General features: G+C 39.0%; 1 protein-coding gene across 1 annotated transcript in view; it reads left to right on the top strand.

Annotated features, from left to right (window-relative positions):
- The window catches only part of LOC115906374 (BMP/retinoic acid-inducible neural-specific protein 3-like), a 200976-nt gene that overhangs the window by 121047 nt on the left and 63190 nt on the right, over window positions 1-16739 (top strand). Inside the window, 1 exon segment of the mRNA XM_030953521.1 lies at window positions 16229-16334. Coding sequence (XP_030809381.1) covers window positions 16229-16334 — 106 coding nt within the window.

Here is a 16739-nt window from a genome sequence, read left to right as displayed (position 1 = left end):
TTCCAGGGTAGGTTCAGGATGGATTTTAGGAACACTTCCTTCCCTTAAAGCATGGTGAGGGGCTCTCCAGGGCAGTGGTGGAGTCCCCATCCTTGGAGGTGTTCAAGAAGTGAGTGGATGAAATGTGGATTAATTGACAGAGTGGTTTGAAGGTTGATGTTCTTGGAGGTCTTTTCAACCTTAATGGTTGGATTTTATGATCCTTGTTGCAGACCATGGTATCACCCATCCCTCAGATGTGACTTACCTTTATAACCTGACTGTTTTTTATGTAGATCCACGGCAACCCTTAAAACCAGGCCCCCTCCACATGAAAAAAAATTCCTTCTATGTGAAGATAATTGGTGACTGCAACCAGTGGTAGCTCAAGTGACAGAACATAGAAATATAGAGATAAGACGCTGCCTGAAAGATATCTGCCCTTTCTGGCCACTGAAATATTTTTAAGAAAATTTGTGTCACAATGCAAAATTCAACCCTGCCCACCTACAATTTACAGAGTAACCTTCTGCATGTCCCAGGATTTCTACAACCACTACAAATGAAAGATTTCTCTCCAGCCTCCTGCTGAGGTGGATGCAAACCAAGCGTTAGTCCACCAGCAAATCTGATTTGGTTAATTGGCAGCAGGAGCCTCCAGGAAATGGTTCTCACATCAGATGCACCAGTGCTGATAAATGAAACCCTGGCTTCTCTCACCACTTTCATTGAGAGGCTGGGAACATTTGCATGACAAATTTCTACTGTCAGAACACTTAATTGAACAAAAAACCTGTTTCTATTGAAATGCAGGAGCACAAAAACAGCCAAGGAAGGATTTTTTTTTTGTTCTATATGCACAGGTTTTTGAAAGACTGCTGTTTTTAAATTGGAAAACCATCAAGTAAAGTTTTAGATCCAGGGTGTAAGTAGCACATTTCAAGATTATTCATTAATCTTCAATCAGATATATCCTGACATCGAGTTCTCTGTACTACATACAGATCTCTGTCCCAGCTTGAGGGTTGGTTTGGGAGAAGTGACACCCTGAAGGACCTGGGGACCAGGGTGACCATCAGAGCCTCTCCTCCTGTGCTGCTGCAGGGAGGAGCGACCCCAGTGCTTGTTACACCACAGATTCCTGAGCAGCTTTTAAAATCCCAGTGTCACCAAAACTGTGGGAAAAACAAAAACTCTCCAGCATCAGTTTTAGTGTTAGAGAATCAAGGCATTACTTTATTCTGGACGGGATGTGGAACAGAAATAATTGCATCCACGTGTTGCAGAGTAAATCATTCCATCACACATGGCTCTTTGCTAGACTTTTCACACACTTATACACACAAAACCCAGGGAAATTCATTGATTTGATGTTCATTGGTCCCAGATTACACAATTCTCAATATTTGGGTTCCTGTGGGTATTGATCCCATCGCCTTCAATACTAATTAGATCCTCATGTGTTGCTCCCAGGCTGTAGATGTAAAATCATCAGGACTCGCCCAGGAAACAGAGTCTTTTGAAAATAAACTTTAATTCCATTCCCCTGGGCAAAGACAAACAACCCTGTGGACCAGAATTAGTTAAAAATTTTAAAAGTTGTATTATTTCCAACACCAGCACTTCCTCTGTCTGGTGTGCTCACCACAGCTCTGCTCAAAACCTCCCTCTTTTGGATGCATTTGCCAAAGGAGCCCAAGGAAAGGTCTCACAGCTTGGCATGATTCCCTTTCACCAGCATCAAAGAAATCCAAGATAAAGGTATTGCAACAGGTTGAGAAATCCCTAAAGTTCTGAAGTAATATTAGAAGTTTTCCCAGGAATCATTTTTGATTACTGGCTAGTTAGCAACAACAACCACAAAAAATCACGTTCAGGACCTAGTTAGTGTTTGATACTGTAATTTTTTGTTCATTTTGGGTGGCTTTTTCATATGCAGTATTCTAGACTCTACCATACTAACAAGAGTTGTTTATATTTTAGGAAGAGAGAGCTCAGAGTATCAAAAATGTTTCATATAACTCATGGTCTTACTAGGAAGAACATAACTACCCTGTTGGGAATGCATATCTGAATAAACCAACCAAACAAAAATATTATCTGGAACAGAAAAGACTTGAAACATAAATCAGAAGCCCTGACATTTGCAGTTAAATCAGAGCACTCTGGTGCACAAATGAAATCTGCCACTCAAATTCCTGGAATTTGGGGCTTCTAAAGGAACAGAAATAATTTGCTTTGCTATTTGACTTATTGTTTGTCACATTTCCTGTGATGATGGGCAATCTGAAACTGCAGCAGGAGTTAGGAAAAAATAGCACAGCTGCTTGCATACCTACATGTTTTCTGATTGTAATGGTCAGAGACTGCTCTCTTGATGGCTGGGACACCTCTAAAATATTATTTGAGAAGAGAAATTACAAATACAATTTCTTTCCTCCAAAACCACACAACCCCCCACAAACAAAGCCAATATGTGATCCTTCTTTTCTCCCCCAGATTGGTATAAGCATCCCTTTTGAGGTTAGACCACATCATTCTCACACTTCTTTTTCTTTCTATTTCTATGAAAAAATTTTGCATATTTTCTCCTAAAAAAGTGATCATTTTTATCTACATGTGATGTATCTTCTTAACAAATGACTACATTAATTCTGTGTCCTTTCTTGTATTTTTCTTTTGTTTCTCCTGCTACTTGTGAAATAATTATCCTTAAAAGTAGGATTGAGGCTGCTGCTGATGGAGGCTTTGCATTAATCATGCAGACAATCCACTGTTTATTCCACATTACAAGAGGTAACATCATCCCATGGCAACATTTTCTGACTGGAAGTCAAAATGTCCATGGGAAGAACCCATAGCTTGTATCAATATTTAATATATTCCAAAGTCCCTGACACATACATTCTTTCAATATGATTTTAGCACATGCATTTCAGTGCAAGTGCTAAGGCTCATGTGCTAAATCAACAGTTTGGAGCCTCCAGGGCCTCTCTGGAAGCTCACCAGGTGCCTGAGGGCTGCGTCTCATTTGCATAACATTTACATGAACATACAGCCTGTTGTGTTTGAAATATGACACGTCCAACATCGCTTCCTTGGCACGCTAATTTTGGAGGCATTTTCCTACCAAAACCTCTCTTCAGCTGCACGGATGGCTGTTGGTTCTCCTTATTAACAACCTATTAGGGTGATGGGGCCCTTGTCTAATAAAACCCTGCCCAGCTGTGGGAGCAGAATGCAAATAAAGGCAGCCGAATGCAGATGATAAAGGCAGCAGAATACAGATAAAGGGGTTGTTTTACCGATGATAAAGGCAGCATTTTCCCCCATGTCCTGTCACTGCCTGCTGGCAGAACGACCCTGGCCTGGGTGGTGTGGCCGCATTCCTACCATCACATTTGAGATTTTGTGGTTGTGGGTGGGTGGCAGAGGGCTGTGCCACCAACATCTGGATTTCTGCACATCTAGATTTCACCCTGCTTCCTGATGACCCAAATTCCAGTTTGCTACAGACTGTAATTCCAGCACTGTCCCTAACAAACTTCTGCGATGAGTCCAAACAGTTGTGCAGAACCTAAACATAAAAACACAAAAATATTAAAGCACAAAAACCACCTTGCCTGCACGGTAAATTAAATATTACTGAATAGTCTCACTGCATTCCGCAAAATTATAAACACAGTTATGTTAGAGCATTGCCATTAATGAAGTGAGGCTGTTCCATAGGTGTCTCTTGGAGGATATTGTCTTCCATCCCAGAATACACCTCCTTCTGTGGGAGCTGGGCCAGGTGAGTACAGCAGAGGTGTTATTGTAGAGTCCAAATAGTTCTGGGACAGCCACAGTGCAACAAAGGAACAGGAGGCAACAGAAGAACAGATGCATAAATTGAATTTTCCACCAGCTATTTACAGCTATTTACAGCCCATTTATTCCATCTGAGTGAGAAAGAATAAACATCCTTGAGAACGTGCCCTGTAATTCCAATTAAATTTTATTGTGCAATTTGCTTTTTACTTTCCCCAAACCACTTTTTTTTTTGCTATGAGAGATTTAAGCATTTGGTTTTATCTGAGAAGTTTAGATTACAAAGAACAGGGCTCTGTTGTGGTGGTAACTATCTCTGATTATCTATAATTAACCTGTGAATGACTCATGGTGGGCTGTTAGAGAGGAAACTTAAGTGTAATGAAATTAATTTCTCCCCCAAAACTCAGACTGAAATACAGACTTTTATTTTTTCTGTTTCTTTTTTTTTTTGTCTGAAAAAGCTTGCTTGGTTCAATTTTTTTTCCTTTATACCTCCCATTTGCATCTGTTTTTCTGTGAATCCAAGTAATTGCTGTAATCGAAAGTAGAAATGCTGAAATACTATAAAGCCTTTAGCTTTTGTCAGATTTCTGGCAAGTTCTCAATCTCAACAGGTTGCACAGTTTTGTATAAACAGCCAATTTTTGGGAAGCTTTTGAAATCCAGTTCTCGAACCCTTCTTGCCCTCACTTTATCCATTCAGTTTGTGGGTAGGATTTAAGACTATACAGCTGTCAAACCTTGTAAAGGACCAAACACTGGGAAAAAATTTTGCCCAGCAACAGCTCTAAAGTATAAAATCACATTTGGAAACATTGTTTTGAAGAAGTCCTTTGACAGCAGGTTTTCATTGATTTCATTTAAGAAATGAAATATAAATTTCACCAGACACTCATTAGAGATGTGTCTTAGTGTCTTGGTTTGAAAAATGCCTGCTAAGGAAGACAGGAGCCTCCCCTGAAGTGGAAAATGTAAACCTCCTGCCTCCAAATTGTTATAATTTTGAAATTAAAGGGCTCTCAGGCAAAGATATGGGAGTAGGAATAACAGTTCTTTATTAGGGAAAAAATAAAAATAATATTAAAATGCAAGAATACAAAGAAACACTGCCAGAGTCAGAGCAGGAGCTGCCCCCCTGTGTGTCAGGGGGTGGCACAGCCCCATTTCCCATCCCATGGGGGCTCAGCCCTCCTGCAGTGCCAGCTGTGCTGCTGCTGGAGCAGGGATCCTGCACAAGGGGGGAGTTTTCCTCTGCAGCTCCAGGGCTGCTGCAGATGGGCCTGGGCTCCCTCTGGGAATGCAGGGCAGCAGAAAGCTGCTCCTCTGGGATTGCAGGGCAGCAGAAAGCTGCTCCTCTGGCAATGCAGTGGGCAAAGGCTGCTGTGCTGTCCCAAAGCTCAGATTGTATCCAGGTAGGAATGCTTGGCTCCTCCCCTGGGCACAGCACCTCCCCATGGGATGATGGAATTGGATCAGCCCTGCAGGGACCCTCAGTGGCCATGGACAGAAGATAATTAATAATTAATGGCCCATGAACAGAAGAGATCTCCTGGAGGGAGGATTGGCTGTGGAAGAGATAAAGAAAACTGCCCAATGAACAGAGGAGAACTGCCCCACCTCTGACAGATGGGGATAGAACACACACCTCCAATCCATCCTAAGACCCTGAGCAGCCTCCAGCAGCAGCTGTACTCTGTCACCTTTGCAGCAGAGTGTGCAGAGGAGTCACGAGTGCAAGAAGTTACAGCATCTCCAGCTCGTTGGCAATGCAGCATGAGATGCTTTCAGAACAATAAAATGGCTCATAATAGAGATGCTTGGATAAGCATTTTGGAAAGATTTTGGGTAATTGTTCTCCACTTAAGAAAAGATACCCAAATAACAGAATAGGATAGAATAGATTACGTGATAGAACAAAACAAATTGAAGGGCTCTTCTATCAGTTATGAGTTTAGTCAAGAGAGAGGAGTAAAAAAAACCCAAGGAGATGAAGACTGCCAAACCCTGAGCAGGCTATAAATATACATATGTAAAGGAGAAACCTTAACAGCACTCACACAACACTTGCCATCACAGTTGTCAAAAACCTATAAACAATTCACACTACAGTTCCTTAAATGTTCCATACTCTCTCTCTTTTTCCCCCGCTCCTTAAAAAACTGAAACTAAAGTAAATAAACCCAGAAGATGGAGAAGGGTTTTGGTATTGAGAGCTCCACAGTGAACATATTGAACAGTGCAGTTAGACAGAGCATTCCAGCAGGAATTTGGAGGTTTGTACAGATTTCAATTTGATCTTTATTCTGGCTGGCTTGTGTATGGGTTGGGAAACCTCAGCACTCTGCCTGTCCTCCACCCTCTAATTGGCAGCTACTGCTTGCCAGCAGGTCAGAGAATGTCAAGCAAGGACTGTAAAATTCACAGAACATTTCCCTGCCTCTGAGCTCTCAGAAATAGGAGATAGCATGTTTCAACAGCTTGTATGAGCACAGAGGTCAGATTAGGAAGAATATCTCAGACCAATAGAGACTCTGCATTAGAACAAATCAGCTTAGAGGATAATAAAAGGCTGTGGAAAGTTTTCATTATTCATATTATTTTTTCCATGAGAATTTTTCGGCTATAATACATTTTTGCATGTTTTGTTATTATGGTTTATGATTCAATCTGCAATCATCCCCTTTGATCTATTCATTTAGTGTGAAAAATTACCCCTTGTGTGGGAATCCTTCACAGCTAACTGGCACTGAGAGTTATATCATTGCTGTCTTCTGCACTTCACTGTTATTTTTACCTTGTAAACCTTCTCACAGAGCTCCAGCAGAATTTGCATGTCTGACAGCAAAACTATAATTTAATCCCTTACAAGATAATGCACATAACGCCTCTACATGCTGAAGCAGAGCTGGGTTTAAGAAAGGTTTTATTATTCATCCAGGAGACTTTCTACGCTGTGGAGTGATCATTATTTTCAGATCTTTAATGCCTGAAAGGTTGGAAGCTGCTCTGCAGGCTTTGTAGCAGAATCCAGTGAGCAAAATTTAAAAAATGGTTCTAATTTTTCATGTTTTCATGGTGAGGTTCTGACCTTATGCAAGGAATAAACGGCAGTGAGTCAAGGAAGTTGCTGCTCATTCATGTTGGTATCACTGAGATCAGGGTTTCCACAAGCCAGCCTCAACTACCATCTTCCCAATTTATTAAACTGTGTTCATCCTCTCTCCCCAACAGCCCAATTTAACCCTTTAATTCCCAGGGAATAGCTGCTGCATTTCATGGGCTTTGGGCATTCTTCCTTTGAATTTGATTGAAAGTAATATAAAAAGAAATAATAAAAGGCCCTTTTTTGTCATGGTTATAATAGTTCAGAGTTTTCCAACACTTACAATAATTCCACCAAATGGAGGATATGGGTGTCTCACAAATAATATGTAAATTTACAAGGAAACCTAATTTTATCTTCTCCAAGTGTATCTAGAGCCTGGTAAATGAAAAATCATTCCATGCTTTCTCTTCAGCTTTTCATGAAATCCTCAATGTGTAAAATTAGGTGATGTGTAAAATTAGGTGATGATAAAATCTTGATGATAATAGAGAAAATGGTTTGAAGAGGACCATTAAAATATTTTTCCTGTCATGTTTTAGTCTACTTAAGCAGAGTTTGCTCTTACTCCAATTCCCTGTTTGAAACACAGCATTCACAAGAATACTGAGCCCATAATAAAATAAATAGCCAATGTTCCTTCAGGCATAAAAAATAAAATGTGTTGGTCTGCTTTTCTTACTGTGGTATTGGTTTACACTGGGGAGGATCTGTCCTTCCTTGATATCCCAAACTGACAAGGCTGTAGTGTGTGACCTGAGAGTTCTACCCTGATACCACTGTGCAATGCCTTGGAAATAACTGTGCATACATACAAGATAAACATTCTGATAGCAAAAGGTCATAAAGAAAATAAACAGAGGCATATATGACTTTAATCCAGATATTTACAGGTGCAAGACCTTTAATTGAGAAAACAACTCTTGTCAAAAGGGTTTTCAGCTACAGTACTGTGAAAGGAGCTGGATATCCAGGAATGTGCCACCTCACATGGTCATCTGCATAGAAACAAAGCAAAACCTGCAGGTGGTGGGGTTGCTTTCAATTCTGAGCAGAACAAACTCCTTTCACTTCCCCAGGGCTCCACAGTCCTGATAATAACTGCTGCTTTTTTTTTTCATAGGTTTCCTCTTTTCCCTTCTGAACTTCCCTCCTTCCCTAGATTCTTGTGCTCATAGGAACTCTGGGTCTCTCTTTTTCTGGTTTTTTGATGGAAGAAATGCACCTGCCCTTATGATACATCATTCTTTGCCCTTGCCATTGGCTCATCTGTGTGAGGACGAGAAAAGAATGAATAAAACCCCTTGGATATGATCCTATATTCTATATTCTAAAATTTTTTTTTTTACCCATAGTAGGACACATTCATGTATGTTTTAATGAACAGGTCTTGGTATTTGATAGGTCTTTCTGTTCCCATGAATCAGGATGATGTGAAGGATTTTCCAGCTGGGCTCAGCAGTCAGCCTGGGTAACATTACCCTCAGAGCCTAATTCTAAGAGCAGCCTTCTGTACATTAAAATATCTCTTCTAGTTTTGTTCATGAAATAACAGTATTGAGAGTCACTGGGTTCTCTGACAGAACTTTCCATATGAATGAAGCAGCCATATGAAATGAAGTTTAAAGCTTCAGTATTAAGTTGCTTTTCTTCTCTAACACAAATTTAGCAAAGCTAAGTTCCATTTAGCTTGAACAACTGATAGGGATTTAATGATTAAATTACAGATCAGTTGTAGCTGCCTGGTCTGTAGTAGGTCTGCAAAGATGCAGGAAAACACTCTAAAAACCAAGTTGCATAAAAGCAAGAGTTCAGCAAAACTCTAAATTGAGAGCTGGCCATACCAATGAGACAGAAAGGGCAAATGTGTTACAATCATTTACCAGAGGGAATAAATGGGTGGGAAGTAATGAGGATATAACCTAAAAATAAATCCCTGCACACATCTCTGTGAGCCAGGCAGACACCCCTGTTATGGACACTAATGTGATTCCTTGTGAGAGCTTGGGATGACAACCCCAGGAGGGGGAGTTTGATGGCAAAATAAAATGGACATGAGAAATGTCCTGCTGCAGATGTGACTGCCAGGGAGGGCAGGGTGTGCTGGAGTGTCACGGGCAGCACAAATAACTCAGGAGTTTCTGGGCAGCAAATCTAACACCTGGAAACAGCCTAAATTAGTGAATTGTCAGAGATGTTGCTGAAAAGAATATTGCAGCCAAGTTCTAGAATTGCACAATCAAATGTACAATCAAATGTAAAATTCTCTAGATTCTCTCTGTGGAAAATTAAATTCTTAATTAACCTGCCCTTATAATTTTAATTTTTAAGCTTCAAGACTTTAAATGCCTTGCATGTTCTTTTTACGACTTAATTTTAACTCATCACAATGTTTCTTTGGCACAAGTTTGAGGTTTTTTAGTTTTATTTTTCTCTTAAAAATAGTTCATACATGATTTTAAAAACTGATCACATTAAAGGCATAATGTTGCCAAATGGTCCAAAGATAATTTTTATATTTACTAAGAGGATCTTTTTCCTGACACCTCAAAAAGAAAAGGATCATTTTAACTTTTAGTCCTGATTTAGGATGGTCTGGTTTTTTTATTCATACTTTCCCAACATAAAAAAAATTCCATTCACCTGCAGCATTATTATGACTAATAATATCTGTGAGTCTTATAAATAGGCAAATCATTCTGTCTTCTTGAAACTAATGGGGACACAGTGAAAAATCCCAGCACTGCCTGTTGTAGCTGGCCCATGAAGATACAAATCCTGTACCCAAAACTCTTGGGAAGTCCTTCCATGGGATTTGGCAGTTGGGGTAAATGTAAGAACACATTTAACCTGTTCAGTGTGAGCCCCCAAAATTCTTTGAAGCTTTTTGTCCTCCATGTAGTAATGCAATTTTGTTTGGAAAAGGATATAAAGTTGGGAAATGGGTTTTTCTTAAGCAGGCATCTTTGTTCTTGCTTTCTGCAGACACCTTGAGATTTTTATGAACGTGAAATATTATTTTAATTTGTGTCTGCGCTGTTCTCTCTGTTTCTAATTTTAGCTTTTAAAGCAAATATATAGATTTCATTTGCTGTTTGTTGCTCAGCTGTCTCTTTAGGCAATAAAAGCTGAGAAAAAAAATAATATTAGTGTTAATTTAAGTAAGATATGGGCTAGCAGAAGTAGCTAAATGGAGACTGAAACAAAATCCTCCGTTTTTATTAAATTTTTGCTAACTCTATTATTTCTCTGTAAGAGAACTTCACTGTCATCTCTTCAAGATTAATTAAAAGAGATAACCCGTTCTTTTGGAGATAAAGCCTATCCTTATTCTCTGTATGAGGCTGATGCACCTTTGATTTCTGAAAGTGCAGGAAATAAAGGCTCTGGCAGGGCTGCCCTGCCTGGTTTTCCAGCAGCCTCATTTCCTGCAAACTTCCCCGTTGCAATCCAGAAGGCTGCATGGGAATGTGGCACCTGACAGGCAGTGGATTGAAAATGTCCTTGAAAAGGGAAAATCGTGGCTGTGATGCCAGAGCTGTCAGTGCTGCCAGACTTGTTCCAGTATTGTGGATTCTCCTGGAATTTACAGACAATATATTGCTCCCTGAGATAGTGGGGAATAGACTTGAGCAGAAAGGGGATTGTTCCCCATCAGACAGAGCAACCTTAAAAAAAATCATAGCATTTTCAGCAGCTGCAATAGAGCAGAATTCAAATAGTGTGAGCTCATTTCCAGTTCCTGAAATATTCTGGTTTCTGAGGTATTTAGTGCTTTATGTAAGAAGAATGCATTTCAATTTCCTTGTTATTTTAAGGTAACAATCTGGTTCACAGCAAATTCCTGGGAGTGTAGAAACAAAGCAGTGCAGAATGGAAGGATTAGACTGATCTCTTGGGAAGCTTTAGTGCTGCATTCAGTAAAATTTAAAGTCGTCTCCTTGCCCAGAAACTTGAAAGAAGTCCCTATTTCCCTTCTAATGAAGTTAATGGAAATTTTGCAATTATCTCTTTTGCAGAAAGATCAAGTTTACTGTTCCTCTTCCATTTTACAGATGACAGAAAAATAGGATGGGAGTGTTTCCAGGTCTCCCAAGTTAGGGGGCTCTTCAAATTAAAGTGTCAGCCCTATGCTGCTGGAAAATCTGTTCAAAATATGTCATGCCTTTGAGGTATTGTTTTAGATTCCTGGCAATTAAAAAAATCATATTGAAAACATGAATCCAACCTCTGACATTGTGAATGCTTCTGTTTTGTCTGTGCCTCCTTCAGAAATGTTCATCTAGCCCCTAAATGAGAAGTACCAGTGCTTGGAACACTCAGAAAATTTGATTTATTTTAATTGCACACTCATTAGCAGGAGTTTTTTTATATGTTCAATGACAAAAAATAGGGCACTGGAGCAGCAACTATTGTGTGGCAAAGGGAAGTGCTGGCATAAAGGTGCTTTTGTGAAAAACTGTCAAGCCTGGGGGAAAAGAAAGAAAAGAGTTGGCAGGAGATGCACATCTAAATAGAAAGTACATTTAGTGCCTGTTTATTTGATCAACTCTTTTTCAAGGTGAAATGAGCATAGATTGGAGTATGGGCAGGGACTGCAGGGGGTGGGAGCATGGGCTGAAGGTGAGGTTGGTAGGAGGGTGATGGAATCAGGACTATCACGGTTGGAAAAGACCTTGAAGAACACCAGGAACAGCCATCAGCCCAGCACCACCATGGTGTCATTCAGGAGAATCCCAATTTCTCCCCATTCCAGACTTTTGCCCCATCTCTGTCAGCACAGCCACTCAGAACAGACCCCACTCCCTCATGCAGATATGAGGAGTGTGCTCTAAATCCTTATTTGAATGTTTGAAGCATAAAAGAGGTTTATGTGAATGTGAGCACAGCTGCCTATTTCTGCAGTGACCAGCATTGCCTCATCCTCCTTTGTGCTGGCTCAGTGCTCATCCTCAGAAGCCAAACCCGTTTTTAAGGAGTCCTGCTGAAGAGGACAGTCCTTTATGCAAGGCACACACCACCTCTGCATGGGCACTTCGTTAGGAATATTAGCTACATGTGCTTAAAAGGACTCACCAGGAGCAAAATCTCTGCAAAAATGTATTTCCCTTTTATTAGGAAAGTCTTCTGTTGGCTTAATTATCATGGACAAAAAAAAAAAGCAGGCTGTTTCCCAGGGAAATACTACCCACTGATATCACAAGAATTCAGCCCTGCTTAAGTGCTAGGAGGTATGTTCTCAGTGAACTCATAATCGGGTCATTATCACCATGGTTATGAGATTTAACTGACTGAAAACTGTAGGCATTTGTCTCATTAATGCCAAATGTTAGAGTTTATTTCTGGGAACTGAAAACTCTGCTGCCCAGGGACACCTGCTCTGTGATAATCTCTGAAAACAAGGCACTGGAGAACATCCTGCCTGCTTCGTGTCAGGTGATTTCACAGGTGCTTTTTACTGGTTCTTAGAGGGTTTTGGTCATTGAATAACTTTGTTCTGTGATGCTTTGCTTTGTGAGTTAATGTTCTTTGTGGGTTGCAGGTCATGCAAAACAAATATTGGTTCTGATGCTTTTGGACAACGTCAGTCACTTCTGGACCATGCTACATCCCAGAATAATCTGAATTTCTATTTTATTACCTGTCCCTCTCCCCTTTTTGGTCCATCTTTTTTTCATACACATTCTGATAGAACAGTTTTCAGCTGTGATCTTGGGACTGAACATAGTCACACTTCTCTGCTTGGAAGATAATTAAAGACGTGCCATTGCCTTTCTAATTTCATTCCTATTGTTGCAGAAACAAAAAATGTAAAATCATCAGTAACACTTGGCTCAAATCAGAATTAATGTATTTTTATCCTTTCAAAGATTTTTTTCTTCTTCTCTAGTCTGCCTTTTTATCACCAAAGTTACCCCAAAATGTCCAAGACCAGGTTGGATGGAGCTTGGATTAACTCAGTCTAGTGGAAATATCCCTGTGGCAGGGGTTGGAACTTGATATTCTTTAAAGCCCCTTCCAACCCAAACCAGTCTGTACCTGTATAATTTAGGAAAAGCAAATCCTTTCATCTGGTCTGAAAATCTGATAGAAATTTGAGGCTTTCATTGGTCAATCACTCACAATTTTTTCTCATTTGCAATCTTTGTGGAGTAGGATTTGTGTAGAGTATACAAAACCATATATAACTGCATAGCTCTGACCTCTGACTAGAATTGTCATCTATCAAAAGGTGAAGGTTGGATGATTTCTATGTTCTTTAGCATTTCTTTTTTAACATACTGAGACTATTCATTTTGAATTTCTTGTTGCAATGTATTTTCTATGTAGAAGATAAGAGTGCCAGAGCAAGGCAGCTGACAGAGGGTGTGAAGGCACCTGGAAAAGTAAAAGAATTAATACTATAATATATAGATTGGAATGAAAAGTGAACATTTAAAAAAGGTCCTTATTTATTGATGTATTTACAGAGCATTGTCTATTATTATTATTATTATTATTATTATTATTATTACTACTACAATTTTTAACTACCTCACTGCAATGATTGTCTGTAATTCATATCAAAACTGCCCTATATAATTTTCTTCTGAATCAATGTATTTATAAATGTTATCTCTCAAAACAGTGGCAGTCTCTACCCATGTCTGGCGTAATTCAGATAAGAGTGAAGAAATATGAACAAAAAGGGGCACAATAACTACAAAGCTACTTACCACCCTTCCTTATTTTGTAATTTCAGGGAGCATAAAAGAGTAATAGGAATGGATAGGAATTGCAATATTTGCTTTATAGTTTATACATTCCATATAACTTTATGAAGCTGCATTGCCTTATAGAGAAATGCTTGAAAACCATAATAATATTGTGCAAACGAAAACAACATTAAAAAAAATGGATCTTTAAATAAAGAATTGCATAGGTGAATGATGAGCATAATATGTCAGAGTAAGGATAAAATTCCTTGCAACATTTTCCTGTCCTTTTTTTTTGTCTTTTGGCTATTTCTCTTATTTAATCTAGGTAACGCTATTTTTTATTGTATAAAGAGATTAGGATTCTATTTATGGACTGGAGGTACTTCCAAAAAAAAATCATATTTTAGAATGGAATTTTAGACTACTTGTTGGCAGAGGACTGAAGGATCGAATCCCAATTTTCATTCCAGCCATGTCCAATCCAAACCTTATCCTCCTGCAAGAGTCTTTGTGCTGATTCAGGATGATTAAGCAAAAACCATGGCAAATCTGCTGCTATCATAAATATTAAAAATTGTCAAACATGTGCAGAGAGGACACAACCTGGCTTGGTCCCTTTACCTCATGCATCTTAAGCTCTGCTCACAAGTTTGGTGTGGGCCAGTTCTGTGTCCTCTCCATGGGCTGTCCACCCTCCAAGTGATGGAAAGGTGCCAGGAGTTTGGAATGACAGGAAAGCTCATACATTCTTTGCAAAAGGGCAAGAAGAGTGTGAAATCTCAGAAGAACATCAACTCAGAAGGTTTCAAGGACATCACAGCCCAGCTGCAGCCACTCACAGGCTGTGGGTGAGCCAGAAACATGAAAAATCAGGGTTTATGTCAGAAAACCTTCATATTCCCATCAAATCAGACTTTTTAAAGAGCCCTCTCCCTTCTGTTCTTTACAATTCACATTGGTTCTCTGGTTGCATGGCTGGCACTTGCTCAGTGCATGTCTGCATTTTGGAAATCTGCTCCCTCACCCTGTAATTTAGGCTGATTCTCCAGGAGATGCAGAGCTAAATATGGTACCTGATGTAACAGAAAACAGAAGTGGTTGTATTCAACACTGGGACAGGTACAAAATAAGGGTAAATCTGGCCACAATTTCTGAAACAAGCAAAGGAAGAGAAGTAGGAAATTCCAGGAGAGTGCCTGAGAACAGTTTGGGAGCTGCATGACAGAGGGATTGGTTGTACTTCTCATTTTAGAAAGAAATTGTTGACACTTTAGAATTATATATAATATTCCAGGAAGCATATAAATTACTAACTTTTTTTTTTCCATTTATTTAAATGTGTTTACTCACCAAGTTGCACCAGGGACACACATTTAGAATGGATATTAGGAAAAATTTATTCACTGAAAGGGTGGCAAGTCACTGGTGCAGGTTGTCCCCAGGAGAGTGGTGGAAGCCCCATTCCTGGAAGTGTTAAAAAACCATGATGTGGTGCTTGGGACATGAGTTAATGTTTGGACTTGGAGGTCTGAAAGGGCTTTTCCAACCCTAGTGACTCTTTGATATAAATAACTGTTCCTTCCCAAATTCAAACCCTTACTGTTAAGCCAGAGCTCTGCTTGTGGAGGTCCTGCTTTGATAAATTAGCTGTATTTTGGTTCTGTGGCCATGGATTTGGTGATTACAACAGAGAGAATATCCAGAATTTTGTGCCTAAACTTACCTTACGCCCTTCTCTTATGAAAAAAACCACCCCACCATTACCACCATTATAAATACAGCTCATAAGGGGTTTTGGATTCCAAATCCTGATCTTCTTTATTGGAAAAGTCAGAGCTTTTTCCATTACTTCAAGCAAAACTTTTCATGTGCAGAGCTTTCAAGAGGGAAAAATCAGAGTCCTCATTTTTATAAACTTAGTATTTGTATTTTATTTTATTACTATTACTTTATTATTGTTATTTTATTATATGCATTATATAATATGTTATATAAATAATTATATAATATATTATATTCTCAATTATTTAATTATTAATATAATATATAATATATAATAAGATATATTATATAAGTAATTATAATTATAATTAATAATATATAATTATAATTAAGAAGATATAGAAATATAGATAATATATTATATTAATAATTGTATAAAATTATATTAGAGGATATGATATAAAATGTATTTTTATATTTATATATATTTATAATATTTCTTATTATTTTATTTATGGATATTTTTTATTTTTATTTTATTTTATAAACTGTGAATTTAGCAAACTCATTGTAATTCCCACAGCTATGGAAAACAAATTGTCTTTAGGCTGTTGGTGTGGCATTACACCACTCTAGCATTATACTACTGTAGTATTGGTGTAGTATTGTAATGCTGAGGTGTTTATAAGGGTTCTCTGTGGTACAAACAGCACTCCCTGCTGCTAAAACATTTGCACTCACCCTTTTGGCACTTAAATTGTTATTTATTAATTATGTATATTCACATATTTATGTTACCATAATTAAGTCTGATGTATTTCTGGCTGAAATAGGGGGAAACTTTATGAAAAATCCTTCTGAGCTGCTCAGTCTGCTTTGGATATTTCAGTGAGTGCTTCTCCCTTCCCACCAGGTGACAGAGACACGGACGGGTCCCCTCGGCTGCAGTAACTATGACAACCTAGATTCTGTCAGCTCTGTTCTGGTTCAGAGTCCTGAAAATAAGATTCAGTTGCAAGGTATGTAGGTGCAATTTCATTAATTTGTTTTTGGAACGGGGTCACATTTATCACGCTATTTGTTTTTTTTTCTTTCTTCCACCTCATAAAAGGTCATTTTCCTAATTTTTTTTTTTTTTTGTGCGTGTGTGCAATGAGTGCATTGCGGCCAAAGTGGAGGAAATGTCAGTACCTCGTGGTGCCTTTCAAATGGAAACAATTTCTGCACCCATCAGAAAATAATTTGAATAGCCCTGTTAACATTTTGCATCCCTGTTTAGCATCCACTGGCACATTTCTTAAAGAGCCTGAATTCCCAGAGATTCCGCCAAGCTGGGGGTGACATTTGGTGTGCCCAGCCTGCTTTGCACAGGCTGAGCAGTAGCTGACACCCCCTGCACTTGTTGCACCAGAATTAATAGAGTC

Source organism: Camarhynchus parvulus, chromosome 8, assembly GCF_901933205.1.
Source record: "Camarhynchus parvulus chromosome 8, STF_HiC, whole genome shotgun sequence".
In the NCBI taxonomy this organism is placed as follows: Eukaryota; Metazoa; Chordata; class Aves; order Passeriformes; family Thraupidae; genus Camarhynchus; species Camarhynchus parvulus.
This window is presented reverse-complemented; position numbering and strand designations above follow the sequence as displayed.